General features: G+C 33.7%; 2 protein-coding genes across 2 annotated transcripts in view; one reads left to right on the top strand and one right to left on the bottom strand.

The window, feature by feature from the left end:
- Positions 1-1,228: 1,228 nt before the first annotated feature.
- Positions 1,229-4,110, bottom strand: LOC110025145 (pentatricopeptide repeat-containing protein At1g15510, chloroplastic). The gene has a single exon (XM_020725437.1). The coding sequence runs from the start codon at positions 4,089-4,091 to the stop codon at positions 1,464-1,466; it is 2,628 nt and encodes an 875-aa protein (XP_020581096.1). The 5' UTR covers positions 4,092-4,110; the 3' UTR covers positions 1,229-1,463.
- Positions 4,111-10,204: 6,094 nt separating this feature from the next.
- LOC110025124 (protein YIPF1 homolog) overlaps positions 10,205-19,103 on the top strand; it is a gene marked incomplete at its 3' end in the record, with an annotated part of 9,424 nt that continues 525 nt past the window's right edge. The window contains 4 exon segments of the mRNA XM_020725412.1: positions 10,205-10,391; positions 10,508-10,547; positions 10,622-10,702; positions 10,830-11,016. Of these exon segments, the coding sequence (XP_020581071.1) occupies positions 10,332-10,391; positions 10,508-10,547; positions 10,622-10,702; positions 10,830-11,016 (368 nt within the window).

The following is a 19,103-nucleotide window of genomic DNA, read 5'->3' as shown; positions in this document are numbered from 1 at the left end:
AAAGTTTCAAAGATAATAAATAGGAATTAATATATCTTATTTGAAACTTTATTATTGAGGCTTAGAGAAGCAAACATATGTTAATTCCTATTTATTATCTATTTATTAATTCCTATTTATTATCTTATATATTAATTCCTATTTATTATCTTTGAAACTTTATTATTGAGGCTTAGAGAAGCAAACATATGTCAGGCTACTATATCATTCTTATTTAATCATATATATATATATTTGGAGTATATGAAGTGAGAACTAAAAGATCTTTTTTGATGTAATTGACTATGGCAAGAACAGAGACAAAGAGTGGAAAAGACAAAAACCAAAATGAATTTTATTCAATCATACAACAGCCGATTATATTATGATCTTTATATAGAGTAATAGATACCAAGAACAATAATGCTGACAAAAGTTAGTTACAACAGATAGCAAGAGGGAATCAACTGTACAAGACCTTTGGTGATTTAATAATAATGATGACCATAATATCTGTCATTTAATAAATTGTTAAATCTTTGTAAAGATGATTCAATTTGAAAACCAACTATAAAGAATGATGATCATGTTCATTGAACTAGCATGAAATACTTGTTTTTGGAGGAGATCTAGACATGAACAAACGTAGAAGATGCGGTGCAAGATCAAGAACTTGAGATTACAGTCTAGTGTTTGTGTTTTAAAAGTGTACTGAGGACTTAAGAATGATGAAGACATCTGAAAAGAACCTTTTTTTGGTTCTAAAAATGATCTAAATTTATGCTCCTCTATTATTCTAAATGCATGTATGAGAAAAAATAAGAATATTTAGTTTATATTTTATAAATAATTTTATCTATATGTAGTTTATAATTTTGCTTGAAATTGGTTTGGTAGCATGATGAAAAGCCTAAGTTTTATTCAAATATTTTCATAATTTGTGGAACTCATTTTAAATCCTTAAAACCCATGCTAATTCTCTATTTATTAAACTTCATGAGGCAAATATATTATACTAAAAGAACTTAGGCTCACTTCATATTCCATTGATTTCATAAGTTATTTGCAGATGATTTCATACAAAATGGAGTTTATTATGATTTTCCCAAACATGATTTGCTTTACCCCAAAATTGAGCAGATCAGCGCACATTGGAAAACAATAAATCAACAAAATCAGATCAGAATCTCTTTATTTTGATATATTACTTCGAAAATTAATAAATCAACAATAGCCTAATACTCCTACTCCTAATGATTAAGCTAATAAAAACCTTAAGTTAGTAATATCTACCTTCAGCAGCGTATGAGCAGTAATATTCATCATTTCAATTGTTGTATATCTTTCATTTCTTCAAAATGCAGCACCCTCTAAACACAATCAATGGTGTTCTGCACCTTCTGCCTATCCTCTTCTACTCACACCATTTACAAAACTGTGTAACATGATTATACCTGCGGATCAGAAAATTTTAATGGATTCCCTTAGCCACTATTTCTTCCCCAATATCCCTCATCTCCACAAGAGCACCTCCCATCCTTGAACAGATGAAACCCCTCAGTATCCCTTACAGTAATATCCCTACGAACAAACTTTGATATCCACTTAACAATAAAATGACAGCTTCTACACATATACAGATTTTTCGTGACCTGAATGGGCGTACCAGGTGTGCTCGTAATGAGACCAAAAGCGACGGCCAATCTCTCACTGTGCCCACAAAAGATATCAGCTTTTGAAGCTTCGATATCATCTCTGAATCCAGCCTTCAGCACGTCAGGGCTATCTACCTCAATCCTACTGTAAAATCCAGTTAAAACTGCATTAATCTCCTTCATCTGTGGATGTGACTCATCGCCGCTTAAAAAAGCATGAACCGTTCCCTTTGCTTCCACCCAACTACATCCAGGATTCACCATCAACCCCCTCTCTCGCATCACCTTCCTGACTTTCGCCACCTTATCCCACATTCCGACATCCAAATAAAAGTTACACAACAGCATGTAATATCCAAGACTCGTACAATCTTGTTCGAATATAAACTTAGCTGAAAGTTCACCGAGCTCAAAATTCCGATGGATGCGGCATGCATTCAACAGGGCTCCCCAAATAGCTACATCTGGCTTGATAGGCATGTCTTGTATAAATTTGTGAGCTTCTTCCAAATGCCCGGCACGTCCAAGTAGATCCACAATGCAACTATAATGGCAAAGATTTGGAGTAACGCCATATTTGGCTCTCATGCAGCCAAAATAGTACAAACCGTGGCTCACCAAGCCGGATCTACTACAAGCACACAAAAGAGAGACAAATGTGACTTCATCAGGCTGGACTCCTTCCTCTTCCATCTTGCAAAATAGTGAAATTGCAAGATCTCCATGCCCTCTCCCCAAATACCCACTCAACATTATATTCCACGAGCCAACGTCTTTTGTTTCATGTAATTTAAATTGTGTCAGAGCATATTCAGTCTTTCCACACTTGACATAAAGGTCTAAAATGGCATTTGGCAAAAAGCCCTGAAAATCCAATCCACTTCTAAGAGCATAAGCGTGGATCTCCTTCCCACACATCAGAGCTCCAATGGCAGCACAAGCAGAGAGAGCAACAGTAAGTGTAATGGAGTTGGGCTTTATGTTAACTTGCATTTGGCGAAAGAATGCCAGAGCTTCATGGTTCATATGGTTAATTCTGAACCCTGATATGATAGAACTCCAAGAAATCACATCCTTCTCTGGCATTAATTTGAATATTTCAACAGCTTTATCAATGCAGCTAGACTTGGAATACATATCAAGTAGAGTATTTCCAACAATGGTGTATGGCATTAGACCGTTTTTTTGTGCCAGCTCTTGCAGCTCGATGCCAACATCAACACGTCCCGAGGAAGAGCAGGAAGAAAGCACACTCGCAATGGTGATCTCATCGGGGGCTGCATTCTCTGCCTTCATCTGTTCAAACACATATAAAGCCATTTCTGGTGATCTGTTTTTCTCAAAACCAGAAATCATGGCAGTCCAAGAAACTACGTCTTTAGAAGCCATCCTCGAGAACAGCTTCTCGGCTTCCATCAATCTTCCGAAATTAGAATACATCTCAATCAATGAATTGTGGAGCGAGGTGTGGAGGCCAAAACCCTTCTTTATGGCAAATCCATGCATCTCCCTCCCCGCTTTCTCATCGAAGAGGAAGCCATAACCAGAAATCACGCTGGTCATTGTCATCAGATCTGGCTCCACAGACTGATCTCTCATCATCAAAAACAGACGTAAACCTTCCAAATGTTCACCATTCTCAACATACCCAGATATCATAGCGTTCCAAGAGATGCAATCCCTAAGAGGCATATCATCAAACACTCTCCGAGCATGGTAAAAATAACCGCACTTGGCATACATGGTTATTAAAGCATTTAGGACATCAACTTCTGAACAAAAGCCAAACCTAATCACATGAGCATGAATCTCCCTCCCTCTAACCAAATCTGGAACACCGCCGCAGGTCCTCAGGACACAGGGAAAGGTATATAAATCAGGTTTGACACCAGCCCATAACATTCTATAATACAAATTCAAAGCTTCGTCAAAGAAACCCGCCTTCGCATACCCGCCCACCATTATATTCCAAGAAAAAACATCTCTTTCAATCATTTTCCCGAAGACAGCCCAGGCAACAAGAAGCTCATGAACCCTAACGAACAAGCTCAACAGCGCATTTCCAAGCCGAAGGCTCAATCGAGTATTTGAAGATGAGATATGGGAGTAAACTTGGGAGCCTTCTGGAGCTGCTCTCCGCCATTCGCACAGCCGTAGGAGTGCGATGTAGGTTTCCTCTTCCAATGCGTCTTCTTCAGATGATTTCAGGAGTTGCAGAGCCTGCACGAGATCCCCGTTGAGGCAAAGACGGCTGATTTCAGGGTTGAGATCGGATGTAGGGCTTGAGGTCGTGTTTGGAGTGAGAGAGTGGAGCTCTTTGGCGTTTTTGAGAACGATGAGGGGATTGATTCGGTAGGCGTAGAGATTAAGGATTGTGGGTCGCTGAAATTTGAAGGGGAGAGTGAAGAAGCAGGCAGTTGGTAGGGGTTTAGATGGGGTTTTAGCGGCGACCGCCATACCAGCAGGAAAGAGAGAACATGGCTTCGCCGGGCCAAAAAAAATTATGGAAGATTTTCATAAATACCATGTAATTTCTATGTATTTACGTATCTAATATTTAAAATTTAATTTCTTTTATATTTACAACCCTTCATCCAAGCATTCAATTACTTTAGATTTATCTAAGTTTGAAAAGATATACTTAACTTTTTAATATGTTAATAAGAGATGTAATTTATTCATGTGATATAAAAAATTAAGTGTTATAAAATATATAGAAATATTTAGTTATTAGATATGTAATGCATAAGAATTATGTAGTATATAAGTCCCAAAAATTTGATGTGGTATTTTCAGAAATATTATCTATTTTTATATTGAACTCCTAAATTTAAAATTTTATGCTTATGTCACTCAAATTTTTCATAGCAAATCAAAAATAATATTATTTTAATTTTTAAGAAATGATTCATTTTTAATGCAATATAATATTATATATATATATATTGTATATATATATATATATATATTGTTTGGGTTAGTTGTGACTTATTAAAAAACGGTTGTGAATTTGATGAAAAATAATATGATCTTCAAAAATAATATGAAGATGGTTCTACCGGAAAGTAGGGGCAATTGATACGCCAATAACAAATCTTCATCATTCAGCATGAATCTCGATGTATTACACGGATCTCAAGACAATCTATCGAGCAAGAATTATTAAAATTTCTATTAATAGTCATTTGGAGCTCCAGTTTTAGTATACAAACTTATACTAAAACTACTAGTTCGACGAGATAGTCCCAATAATACTAAAATTGATAAATTCCAAGTCAAATCAAGCTTAGATCAAACCATTAAATCTTGTTTGGAAGTATTTCAGACACATTTGGAAGGTCAAACAAATGACGAATCTCAAGAGCTTATGGTCAAATCGAGTGTCTCGACAAGAAGAATTAAACGAGCCCAAGATCACCCAATTTGAACATCATTAAAGCACTCGCATATCCATCGAACATTGTATCATCGAGGGAGGGCATTTGAGACATCCGATCAAAGTGATTTATATTCTTGTAGTAAGTGTACATTGAATTTTATAAATAAAACCTCACCCCTCTCATGAGAGGGGAGGAGGAGAGCTTGAAGTTCAAGAAAAAGTTTGAAGCTTTGAGAATGAAATGAACTCCTGCATTGCTCATATCGGCGTTGACCGCCGTCTGTTGTTATTGATCATCATCGACTACAGTCGACCACAACCGGCTGTCATCGACCACCACCTGTCGACTATTGTCGATTTCAATCAGTCGCCACCCGCTTCTTGCAACATGTTCCTCTGCATGTCGACGTTGTAATTCGGTAGACTTTGTAACTATTTCTCACTTATGAAACAAAAAGGTCTTTGTAATCATCAACTTATATTGGTTGTTTTATAATTGAGTCAATTCCCGTGGTTTTTTCCTTCCTGAGTTTTCCATGTAAAAACATATGATGTCTCTACTCATTGTTCTTTCTCATCTGAGTGTGTGTTGAATCTTCGTGCAACTCTAAGATGATGATCTATCACTCTACCGCAGCGAATTTTCTTGCACGCATCACGTATGATTTATAGATGTCATTTTTTATGTTTGGCATGATTTGAGTTAAATTTTACTCTAATCCCTCTCAATCAGTCCCTAAGTTGTTAATGGAAACAAAGTATTTCAGTGGTGAGATTCGACGTTCGACGAACTTCTAAGAGAGGTTTTACGTAATATTAAAAATTTTTAGTGCTTTGTATATAAATCCCCTTAACATTGTCTTCCTTTCAATACTCCTAAGAATGTTCACTAAATTAAATTTTGAATGCATAAAAAAAAGGCATTTTAAGCCACAGTTAGATTATAGAAATAAGAATACTCGACAATATATAATTATTTTTGATGTCTCATTAGTTTCTCCTAATTAATATTTAATCCACAAAGTATCCAAATATGTTGTAATTAGTTTGATATTGTTCATTAATTTTATATATGAACTGTTTTTTTCTGTCTTGAAGAACAAAATGATTTATCCTTTTAAAGCAAGTAATTTTCTTAACATTATTCCATGATTAAAATGATTTTTTTTCTTGCAAGAAGTGAGTAAAACTTTTTTTTTATTATTTCAAAATTCTAGATTGACTTTTTTTTGCAAGTGTTATAACAATTTTTACAAAAAATTACACACACACACGCACATATTTTGTGCCGCGAGCCGTGGTCTGTTGGTAGAGCAACCTCTTTGAAGGTCGTAAGCCTCCTAAGGACACTAGTTCAAATCCCTCTCTAGCCAGTTTGCTGATAGTGAGGGCGGTCCTCGAATGCACATGAGGGTGGCTAGAAGGCTGCATTTGCCTCAAACACTCTTAATATATATATATATATATATATCATAGGACCAAAATGATTTGGATATTGTTAAAGAATTTACTTGATTAGGCACAACTCAAAATTATTGTTGAACTGGATTCTTGAAAAGTCAATGATATCAAAATAATTCAATCTAAGGTCAAATGAGCTCATGTCTAGCACTTGAAGTGCACTTGAAAACTTAGAGCATTATTACTAAATGATCTATATTTTTTACATTTTTATAATCAAATAAGTGGCTCAAAATAAAGAAATCCAAGGAGCTCAAATCATTTAATACTAAAGTCATTAACGTAGAAATAGAAAAATAATGATTTATGATTAAAAAAAAATCAATATACACCATCCAATAGATTGTATATAGATTTTGGTTAAAATCATCATAATATTACCTTTAAAATAGTATAAATAAGCCCCCACTTTTCATATGAAGATGATTGAAGCCCAAAAAAAAATCTTAAAATTTAAAAAATCTAACGTTCAATGTTGATGATCATTACTAGTAACTATCATTATTTTATTATCATCATTTGAACAACTTTACTCAATTATAATCATCAATTATAAATCACTAATCACCATCATCTATTTATCAAAACTCTTTGAAGCCCAAAAAAAAATCTTAAAATTTAAAAAATATAACGTTCAATGTTGATGATCATTGCTAGTAACTATCATTATTTTATTATCATGATTTGAACAACTTTACTCAATTATAATCCTCAGTTATAAATCACTAATCACCATCATCTATTTAAAATCTAAGATATCTAATGTTGTTATCGTGAATATTCTAACACTCACACACTAATGTAGTCATTTGTAAAGGCACAATTAGTAGATATTTTGATGTTAGCATAATGATAAAGTTTTGAAGCAAAATTAAACGAAGATAATAAAACAAATAAATTAAAGATCACAAACACAATATTAGTTATGCATTTTAATGAAATTCACTTACGTCCACAATCTTTTCAATGATTCAATATTCTCTAAGTTTCAAAATAGACGGGCAAATGAAAGTTTTCTTTTCATAAAAAATCAATGTTAAAATTTGAGATATTACTTTCTTAATTTCAATGATTAAAATAAAAGTTTCATAAAGGGTCTTTTTTAAAAATCATAAATGAAAGAGAGTATTATCTTATATATTTTAATGTTTTTATTTTATTGTTTCAACTCTTCTCGTATTGGTTTTTTCAATCAATCTTTATATGTTAATCCTCAAAGTCCCAAATATACATGTATAACACACGAGTTATAGACCGTGGCTTATTCGGAGTCAAGAAAAGAAACTATCATCAGGAGGAAGAGAGGAAGCATTCAACTCTTACATGAATGTGAAGTCTCATCCTATATATAGCCAAAAACTTTAATTAAAAATATTTAGATTTTGGCTAATACAATATGGAGAAATGTTGTGATTACATTTGAGCTTGAAGTCCTTCATATTAGATATAGGATTCTTATGTTGAAGAAATTTATTAGACATTTACAAGAGATTTTTGGATCCATATTGGATAAGACTTCACAATCAAGTAATAGTTGAATGCTTCCTCTTGACGATAGTCGCTCTTATTGACTCCAAAGAAGGAAATATCTAGGACTTCTATATCATATAAGCACATTTGGGACTTGAGGTTTAGCATGCTAGGAATGGTTGACACAACTAATACGAAATGAGTTGAAACAATAAAATAAAATGATAAAAAGAGAAAACAACTAGGACTAGATAGGGGGTTACTCTCTTGCATTTATGATTAAGAAAACAAGGCTCTTTATAAAACGTTTATTTCAATCATTGAAATTAAGAAAGTAATATCTCAAATTTTAACATTGATTTTTTATGAAAAGAAAACTTTCATTTGCCCGTCTATTTTGAAACTTAGAGAATATTGAATCATTGAAAAGATTGTGGACGTAAGTGAATTTCATTAAAATGCATAACTAATATTGTGTTTGTGATCTTTAATTTATTTGTTTTATTATCTTCGTTTAATTTTGCTTCAAAACTTTATCATTATGCTAACATCAAAATATCTACTAATTGTGCCTTTACAAATGACTACATTAGTGTGTGAGTGTTAGAATATTCACGATAACAACATTAGATATCTTAGATTTATTTGAAGACCTTGCTCATGCAAAAATAAAAAAATTTGTTTTATAATAGTTGCTAGAAGTTTCATGTAAAATAGCAAAAAAGAAAAAAAAGATCAAGTTTAGTTGAGATAAACTAATCCACTATTTTAATTAAGATAATAAAAATTTGTTTACCCTAAAATAATAAAAAATATATATGAGATTTTGATACACTAAGTATCTGTGTAATCTTTTAATCGTAGATGAGAACATTAAGATTGATAGTAATCAAATGATAATAATCAGAAATTGACAACATGTGACTACAATTGAGCAAAAATGCTCAAACGATAAAATAAGGTAATGATAGTTATTGGCAATCATCATCAACATTGAACGTTAGTCCTTTAGAATCCCAAGGTTTCTTTTTCTAGTGTCAATCATCTTCATATGAAAAATGGGGGAATGTTTATACTTTTAAGAGCAAAATTTTGATGATTTTAGCCAAAATCTAAATATAATTTCTTGGATGGTGTATATTAATTATTTTGATCATAAATCATTCTTTTTGTATTTATGTTTTAAGGACCTTAATGTTGAATGCCAAATTTATTTTTGTGTACAACCAGTGACTTCCAGATTTCTTAATTTTATTTTCAGCTCAACTCAAATTTAATTTTACCCTAACAACTCATTTCAACACATGAGGTGATGGTAGATAAATTTTGATTTTTTTAATCTTTAATGAATCAAAATAAACTAATTAACTTTGAAATGAAAATTTAAATTTAGAAGGAATAGAAACATTCACAATTAATTAGTTACAATCTCACTCTTTTAAATCAAAACTTAATCTTACCCATTAGTACAATTATAGATTGATATTTTGTGATTATTATAAATATAGACAATATTTTGTATTTGCTCCATTAAAATATTAGAAAAAATCACAAACATTTTTTTTTATCTTTGAGATATTCCCCTTTAAAATAAATTGTCTTAATTTATTAATAAAATCGACTATTCTATTCCCTGGATACACAATGTTTGTGCTTGCTAAATTTTATAAAATGGTGGTGAGACCTGCATTGATTTATGTCGCAGAATGTTGGTCTTTAAAAGAGAAGCCTAAGATAAAATCAAGTGTTGTTGAGATGAGAATGCTTAAGTGGATAAATGACTTGACAAATGTGAAACGAGTCTTTCTGTGATATGGATGAAAGAGTAGATGTTTTAAATTCTACTTATGTTAAGAATGGCAAAGACATACCTAAAAAGACTTAGGGACTGTTTAGGGCAGTTGTAACTCATTGAATAATCTGCTGATAAACTAGGTGCGGTGGCTATTACAAATTTTTATTTTTTTTTGGAAAAGTCAGACCATTGTCAATAAGCTCCCACCGAATCTAGATAGGTGGGGTGAGAAAACGGTGTTTTATGAGTTTTGAAAACGCTAAAACTGCCAAAACGCAGTTTATCTAAACACGTCAAGTGCGTTTTCAAAACGTCACCGCATCAAAGAAGCTGCCCCAAACAGGCCCTTAGACATAATTTTAAAAAACGAACATAAATTATTAAAATTAAATAAAAATTTGTAGCCAATATCCGTTGGTGGGATAAAGGTTTGTTTTGTTAAGGAATTTGGGTATCAACGTTTTCTTGAAAATAGGCACATCTATAAGCTAGTTTTCATTGGGTAGTGAAAAGAAAGGTTTCTCATTTGCGCACCGGAAAAGTAAAGGGAGAGGAAGAAACAGAGCCTCGGACCACCCGCGGCAAGGTGAAGATGATGTCCGGCGGTGGCTACACAACCATCGACAACCAGAAAGTCTCCGGATCTGTACCGGTATATATATATCCGCCCGCCCCCGCTTTCTATACCCCTTCTCTCTCCCTCTGTGAATTTCGCAGTGGCTAGTTTCGGATCTAATTTACACCATCGTTCTTCTACTGTGCCTGCAGGCGGTTTCCGGCCCGGACCACGTCGCTGTTAAGTTCACAGGTGAGAATTCGACTCGAGATTAGGGTTTACGATTAAATTTGGAGATCTTGATGAGTTTTCACATGGCATTGCAGAGTCTAACCTAAATACTTTTCCGCCCTCCGAAGCGAAGGGCAAGATTACATGCGTTTTCAAGCCACCGATCGATGCAGATGGTTTGTAAACCTATCTCGTTCAGATCCGTCGTTTTGTGTTATCGATTTCGTCTTCCGTTTCCGCTGCTTTTGTACATTTTTTCTGTGTTGATAGCTAGGGTTTGATTCGCGACATGGCCATGCGCAGATACGTTCTCGAAACCGGCTGATGGGATTTCCGAGGATACCCAGACTGGGTGGATGCGAAAGTTCATGGTGTCTGCTTACAAGCCCTATTTCGATGTTGATACTTCGGATGTGTTGGATAGGATTAAAGAATCACTTTTCCCATTTAAGGCGAGCTTTACAGAGACGACGGGAAACAATCCGGATTTGTAAGTTAATTGCTAACGTGGGCTGAACTGTTTTTAGCTTGTTCATGCCATTCGAACATCTTATAGCATTAGAGCGTTTCATTCTGCAAATCAGGTTGCAATGTGAGGATTGTACCAAATCTTCACGAATTCCTTGCGATTCATGGAGGATTTATGACCCATTTTAAGAACCCATTATCATAGATTAATCATAATCTAACATCCCGAACTCTTATTCATCCAGACATTGTCCACTTTAGCGTGATGGCCTCATGATTTTGTTCCATTGGGAGGCTACCCATCTTAGGAGTGCTCCCACAAGAGCATGTTTAGTTTTGGATTTTTCGATGAAATTCCGACAATTAAACTAAATGGCACCTCAATGTCCATGAGTTTGGCTTCATTCTACTTAAGGTCTAAGGGATTTTAGAATCTCTCCCATTCAAGTAATTGTTTGGCATATCATTTTGGATAACTTTTATCAACGTTTTCTTGTCTTTCACTTGCTCTCTTTAATCCTTTGACATTATTTTTATATATTTATCTTATGAGTATGTTTTCTACCAATTTGTTGTATCTATTCAAATCATCTCAAATGTATTTTTAGTTGTTTTGTCTTTAGTAGACATCACTCAAACATTCCTCTAATGACCAATTCCTTCCATTTTTGTATGCATTCAACACAAAATTCTGACTTATGCTACTTTTTAACTAGCGAACACTTAATCTCATTTAACATTGTTGTTATTATTGTGGTTTTTTATAATTGATGCATGTCTCTATATATTATCTTATCTTATGGCACTTCTTACACAATTTTTTGTTTTAATCATTTAGTATTAACTCCTAAAGTGCATTCCGGTTGTCTCTATATAATATATCCAAAATACTTAAATTTATCACAACTAGATATGTTTATCTTCTAATAATATTAATTGATAGTTTTTAATATAAATATTTGTCATACTAATTCTTTGTTTTTTATCTCCAAAATTGTTGAACCCAAATCTGTCCTTTGGCTCGTACCCAAGGGATAGAGTGCAGAATTCAAGGGAAGGAGAAATAAAATGAGAGAAATAGAGAAATGGTTTCCCCATGGGCAGGGGCCAAAGATGAGTGTTCCCGGGCTCTTAGGCCCATTTTATTCCACACAACCTGAAAGTTACAAGTGGGATGAAGGGAAGAGCTCTCCTTTACATGGGGATTGAGAGAGAGAGAGAGAGAGCCTAGACACCCCTGATCCTCAATTTATAGAGAGATAAAGAGGGGAAATAATATTACATTTATGCCTCTACGTTTAGGAGAGTTTTGAGGGATATCGTCGTCCTTTCCCTGTTTAGATTTGTCTCTTTGGATTCGTCAGCATCAGGTGACCGACCCAAGCGGTAGGCCCAAGCGATCAACCCTTGTTGGTCGGCCCTCAGTGGTCGGCCTCCAGTGGTCGGCCCTCGGTGGTCAGCCTTTGGTGGTCGGCCCTTGGTGGCTAGTTGTCTGGGTAGGTAAGGTCGACCAGGGTGGCTGGCGTAGGTGCTGGCGACGACTTCGGTGACGAATTTCCTTCAGCTCGGCGATGACCTATTTTTGGGTTATGCATAAAGCCTGCTCGATTTTTTTTTACTTCTTGGAGGCGAAGCTACGATAAGAATGAAAAACTCACAAGTACATAAAATATTATTTCATAAACCTCTAGTTCAACTTAGTTTTATAACAACCCTTTTGTTGGCCTTTGATATGTAGATTTTGAGAATATTATTCTCTTGCACATTCCGGAAGAAAGTTTTTATTCTCTCGTTCTAGAGGAGGTTTTGTTTGCTTGTCCTGGAGGAGAGTCTTTGTTTGCTCATCTTTGAGGGGGCTTTGTTTGCTCGTCCCGGAAGAGAGACTTTGTTCGCTTGTCCTAGTGGAGAGGTTTTGTCTCTCGTTTCGAAGGAGAGGCTTTTTTCGCTCGTCCGGGAGGAGAGGTTTTGTTCGCTCATTCCGGTGGAGAGGTTTTGTTTGCTTGTCCCGGAGAAGAGGCCTTGTTGAGATAGATAGTTTTTTGGATTGTTCATCTCGGAGGAGAGACTAAAATGGGAGGATAGAATATATTTATTTATTTTCTTTTTTTCTCTCTCTTTTTTTATTTCTTTCTTCATTTAAGAAAAGTAAGCATGGTAAAGAAAAGATACTTATCTTTTTATTCCTCCGTGAAGGACCCTCTTCCTCTTGGTAATTGAGAGACTTCTTCCTTTTCCTTTCTTTCTTTTTTTTTTCTTCTTTATATCTTGTCTTTTCCTTTTTGTCACTCGTCATTTTTCTTTATTATTCCTCTTATTTTCTTCTTCTTTTTCTTTTTTTTTTCTTTTTCTGGTTTATGCTTTCTCCAAAACAGATGGCTCATCTTCTTTTTAGTGACACGCTCCACGCTTACTGCACTTTTTAGGGTATTGAACCCAAATCAGTCATTTGGCTCGTGCCCAGGGATAGAGCGCGAAATCCGAGAGAAGGAGAAAGAGAATGAAAGAAACTGAGAAAGAGTTGTCTCGTAGTGGGGGAGGGGCAAAGAGGGTTGTTCCCGGGCTCTACCCCTTTTATTTCACACACCTTGAAAGTTAAGTGGCAAGAAGGAAAGAGTTCTCTTTTACATGGGGGTTGAGAGAGAGAGTCTAGAGACCCCCCTTTTTACATCTTGGGGTCCTTTATTATAGAGAGAGAAAGAGGGGAAAAATATTACATTTATGCCCCTGCTTTAAGGGGAGTTGTAAGGGGTATCGTGGTCCTTTCTTTGCTTAAATCTATCTCTCTGGAGCATTCTCACTGCGGGATTCGTCGGCATCAGTTGGCCGACCCATACGGTCGCCCTCGGTGATCGACCCTCGATGGTCAGCCCTTGGTGACCAGCTGGTTGGGTATGGCCAGTTGGTTGGGATGGCCGACCAAGGTGGCTGGTGTAACTGTTGGCAATGACTTTTCTTCAGCTCGGCAAGGGCTTATTTTTGGGTTATGCAAAAAAAAATATATTTTTTATTATTCTAAATTTACAGGACATTTACAGGAGGATGTACCTTGGTTTATGTTTTTTGTTGATGATATCCTTCTTGTGGATAAGACGAGAGGAAAAACCCAGGAAAAAGTTGAATTATGGAGGTCTACATTGGAGTCTAAAGGCCTTCATAGGCCTTCAGAACTAAAATTGAATACACGGAATGTAATTTTAATAGTGGTAGCTCTAGTGACAAAAGTGTAACTTTGGGTGATCAAATTATTAAAAGGTGTGAATGATTTAGATATCTCGGTTCTGTTGTTTAAAGTGATGGTGATATAGATGGGGATGTTAATAGTAGAATTCAAGTTGGTTGGTTGAAATAGAGGAATGCTTCTGGCCTTTTGTGTGATAAAAAAGTACCGCTTAGACTTGAAGGAAAATTTTATAATATGCTGGTGAGACCTAAGACCTACAATGCTCTATGACGCTAAATGTTGGCCTTTAAAAGCGATGCATAATACTAAGTTAAGTGTTGCTGAGATGAGAATGATTAGGTGAATGAGTGGCTTTACACTTAAAGACAAAATGCGAGATGAATATATCTCTGATAGGGTTGGTGTAGCTCCAGTGACGGACAAAATTAGAGAGAGTCGTCTTAGATGGTTTGTTCACATTAAACGTCAACCATCTGATGATCCGATTAGGAGAGTAGATGTTTTAGATTCGACTTCTGTTAAGAAAGACAGAGGTAGACCTAGGAAGACTTGGGGTTGTTGTTTAAAAAATTATCTTTATTTATTAAAACTAAATGAAAATATGACACTAATTAGGACGCAATGGAGAAAAAGGATTCATGTAGCCGACCTCACATAGAGTGATTAAGGCTTTGTTGTTGTTGTTGTTGTATTATTTTAAATTTGAATTATTCAGTGGATTACTCATTACTAAAAATTATATAATCTATAAAGTGCATGTGCCAAGCACCTCCTATTTGAGAATAATCATTGTACACATTTAAATTATGATGTTTTCATCTCCTATATGAGAATAAACATTGCACACTCATTTAAATTATGATTTTTTCGTCTACTATTGCAAAATGAACATGATATCATTCTATTTAGCATCATTAAAATTAACATCATGCCAGATTTTAAGAAATTTTATGATCATTTGTGTTATAGACCGCCTCGGCACACTACATGTACTTTAATGAGGTTTGCTAGAGGGTTAAACTTCCAATTTCATAAACAGTTAAATCATTAGTTTTCATAAAATATGATTAGAAAGCTTTGTCATCATAACACTATGGACACCTACATCATTTAATATAACAATCACACCTAGAAATAAAAGAAACATAGAATTCTATTATATTGTGGGTAAAGCAATATGCATGATCTTTTATCATTTCTTTGCCATTTCATTATATAACATATGCAAGATAAAGAACTGATCCTATGTCACAAAATTATCACAAGTCATGTATATCAACACATTTATGTTTTGTCATAGCATGCTTAATTTGTCAATCATATCTATAAAATGTTTTTTTGAAGGGTCATGATGTATGCATGAATCATAATTGTGTAATTATTATAGCTAGGGTAGAAATTTGAGTATAAAATGGAATATTATTAATGTTTGCACTTAAATTATTATATTATTTTTTATCACACATTCATGTTTTCTTTCACTCAATATTGTAGCAAGAAATAGCATATAGTCATGTTATGGGGTGTCCGGTCATCCCTTATCATCTGATTTTTATTCATTTTTATCATAATCAAATAGGTTGAATCATAACCATCATCTTGATGCGTACAAGAAAAAGAGTGTCGTGTCATGAGTTATCCATTTTATTTTTAATAACTTCCTAAAATGGGCTAATGCATCAAATCAGTTGTCTGTCGGTTTGTTATCTCTTAACTTCTCTTATACACTAAATAGAGAACTCACCATTACTGCTCACACATAAACATTATTAAAGATGAACTCGTCTACTTGATCTCTCTCAGGGCATCTTAATATAACTCCTGTGGATAAACCCACAACTTTCCTTTCCAAATACATTGTGACATAGCAATGCAATAATCTGTAAGCCACTGGATTTTGCATCTTTATGACATTGATATTATGTTGGATGATTCATAAGATGTGCAATATATAATATTTTTATGTCAAATGGCGCATGCAAGCTACAAATACATCAAGGTGTCATAAATTACATTGTTAACATGGGTAATTTTGATAATACTAAAGAGTTATATGTGCAAATTAAGTAATTTATAAAACTATCAAATTGTACCATCGGTGTCATGTTATGCCCAATAGTACCACTTGATAAAGATCATGTTTTTATTATTTGAAGATTATGATGGGCTCATCACAAATCTTAAAATCATTCAAGGACACTAAATTTATATGCTCCATGGAGAAAGCAAAATTCCATGTAAAAAATCATAATAAGATTGAGTCATGAATAATATATGAATAAGAAAAATGTTATATTTGACAACATATGATACATGTTATGTGTGATCACGATGAGGGTCATGGCATGGACATAAAAAAACACATACAAATCATAACGATCTTGTCATTTATTGGACCCTGAATTCAAATTGCATGCTGGAAGAAATTGAACTTTTTTGTTACGGTATAAGCTTTTCTACCTTGAAAATTTGTTGAATTTCACCAAAAATATCTTCTTTTTTTTCCTCATCTTCTTCTATCTTTTTCCTCACCTTTTCTCTTTTCCTTAGTTCCACATGGTTGGCCGCCTTATAAAAATGAAGACATAATTAAAACTGAAATGAGTTTCTTTTTGTTTTATACAAAAAGCATCTTTATTTATAATTACAATTCTACACTTGAAATTAAAAGCAAGAGGGCATTGAGATAAATTCCACAAATTTTCTTCTTAAAGATTTCATTTGCATCATGCATGTGGAAAATGGGAGGGTAGTTTGCCCATTTAACCAATCAATCATTTTACATCAGTTGCCCCTTTTATCATTTTTCATAAACTCCGAGATTATCATTGTGATTGCTCCAAAGCTAGTAAGCTAAATAAATGATTGTTTTGAATGCCATCCAAATGAAAAAATGAGGGTATAAAAGTAACCATTGTAAATACTTATTTAATCACAAAGGGATTAATTAAGCTTTAAATGAATTAATTTGTGTGGTTTAGCTTAAATGGTAATTTGATACCATGATGGCATAAAGTCATTTTAGATATCTTGCATTATCATCTATGTGCAAAACATAGATAAAATGATATTTTAGATAAAATGTTGTTTTGGCATTTTGGACATAAAATTCTTTAAACCTTAAAAATGATTTTAAAAATGTATTTAAATATTATAAATCACATATATTTTTTAAGGAAGATTTAAATACATACCACTCGATTCTTATATATTTACATATCTGACGCTTAAATTTAGATTTTTACAAACATGCCAACTTACCTATGCATAAGCAATCATTTGAATTACACTAGAAAAATGAAATATATGTATAATAATTCTAAAATCCTTAATATAAAATCCATCACATTATAAATACTAAAAATATTCAATGTTGTATCGTTGATAACTACAGGAGAAATAAAAAAAAAAGACAATGTTTTGTAGTATAAGTGTAATTATACCCTTTTTTGTGGAGAAAGGAGAGCTGGAGAAAGGAGAGGCTTTAAATTCTCTAAAATATCCACAATATATGTTAAAATAAATAGTTGTGTCCTTACTCCCAGATACGGGTTTGAATTTTTTCTATATATTTCCACAATATAAATTTCTACCTTATTCGTCACGTGACAATGCCAACATCAGCCACTGGAACACAGGATGCTTTTCTGTGTGACTAATGCTATACATAAAAAAAAAATTTCATGTGTGGATACATTCTAGATCTTGCATTATACAAACATGTAAAATATTTGGTTAAGGCTATCAATTATGATGTTGCACATGATACATTTATTAACTGTAATTCTCATCATAAAATTTTGAATGTAACATGCTGAACGAGTATTTTTTAAAATTTAAAAATATAGCGGTGAACATTTTAATAAGGAATGCAACTGCCTAATTCCTCTTTGAGCATTAAAGAGGGGTTTGCTTTTCAATGCCAGTATTATCTTATCAGAAAATGTCAAAATAATCCCTGATTCTTTGCAGCGAGTCATCTCAGTCATAAAGTCCATAAAATGCAAATTTAGTTCTCGGATTTCTTTTAATATGGGCTTAAATAATCCCCATGCAGGTTATTTTAGCCCAATAGTAAGTCTAGGGACTAATGTAGAACTTTTATGGACTCTGGGATCTTATGTAAACAGTGAGGGGACTATTTTGAAACTTAAAAGTATATCTTATGGTTTAGGCATTTAATGCACGTTCGAAGATGCTACAACAAATTTAATTTAGATTGATAAGAGCTAAAAAGGAGAGTTGATCGGACTCTAAATTTTAAAACATAGGCCCTTGTGATTTCTCCTATGATGAAAAGTTATTATTCATCTCTGGTTTAGCAAATGAGCTGCGGACCAGTGACTCTTTTCAATAATTAGCCTATAATGTTTATCTAGGACTTGGTTATATCTTTTTATAATCATCTTGGTAATTGAAATGAAGTAATACTGGGCTTGAACTCACTAGAAAATAAAAAAAACAGAATAAGAGCGATCAATATATCGAATAACTCTTTTTAATACTTGCACTATCATATTATGAGCAGTTCGAATGTGCCAGGTGCAGTGTCTGTTGACATTACGTATAATCTCTAAACATTAGTAGCAAATTTTATACCATTGATATGATTTTATTTCTATGAATATGGTTTGGAAAGATCTTTTTAGAACTGTTCTCTTTGCATTTTGTTTGTTCCATAATATTGTTTTAAGAACTGAAGTGTTGAACTTTTATCATCATCATCAATATAAATTTTCTAATGATTGTCATTTTTCATATATATGTGTTGAGTGCCTTTTGAAGTGTTAAATCTATTCGCATGAATCTCTTTGCTTATCTTTTTGTGAAACTACCGTGCCCTGCTCAATTACATCGGTACTTTTGGTGCCTTTAAAATGCACTTTATTTTAAGATATAAAATAGAAAAAAACTGTGTCCTTATATAT

The sequence above is a fragment of the Phalaenopsis equestris genome, unplaced genomic scaffold (genome assembly GCF_001263595.1).
Source record: "Phalaenopsis equestris unplaced genomic scaffold, ASM126359v1 Scaffold000291, whole genome shotgun sequence".
Lineage (NCBI taxonomy): Eukaryota > Viridiplantae > Streptophyta > Magnoliopsida > Asparagales > Orchidaceae > Phalaenopsis > Phalaenopsis equestris.
The sequence above is the reverse complement of the archived record's forward strand: the minus strand, read 5'-3'. Positions and strand labels throughout refer to the sequence as shown.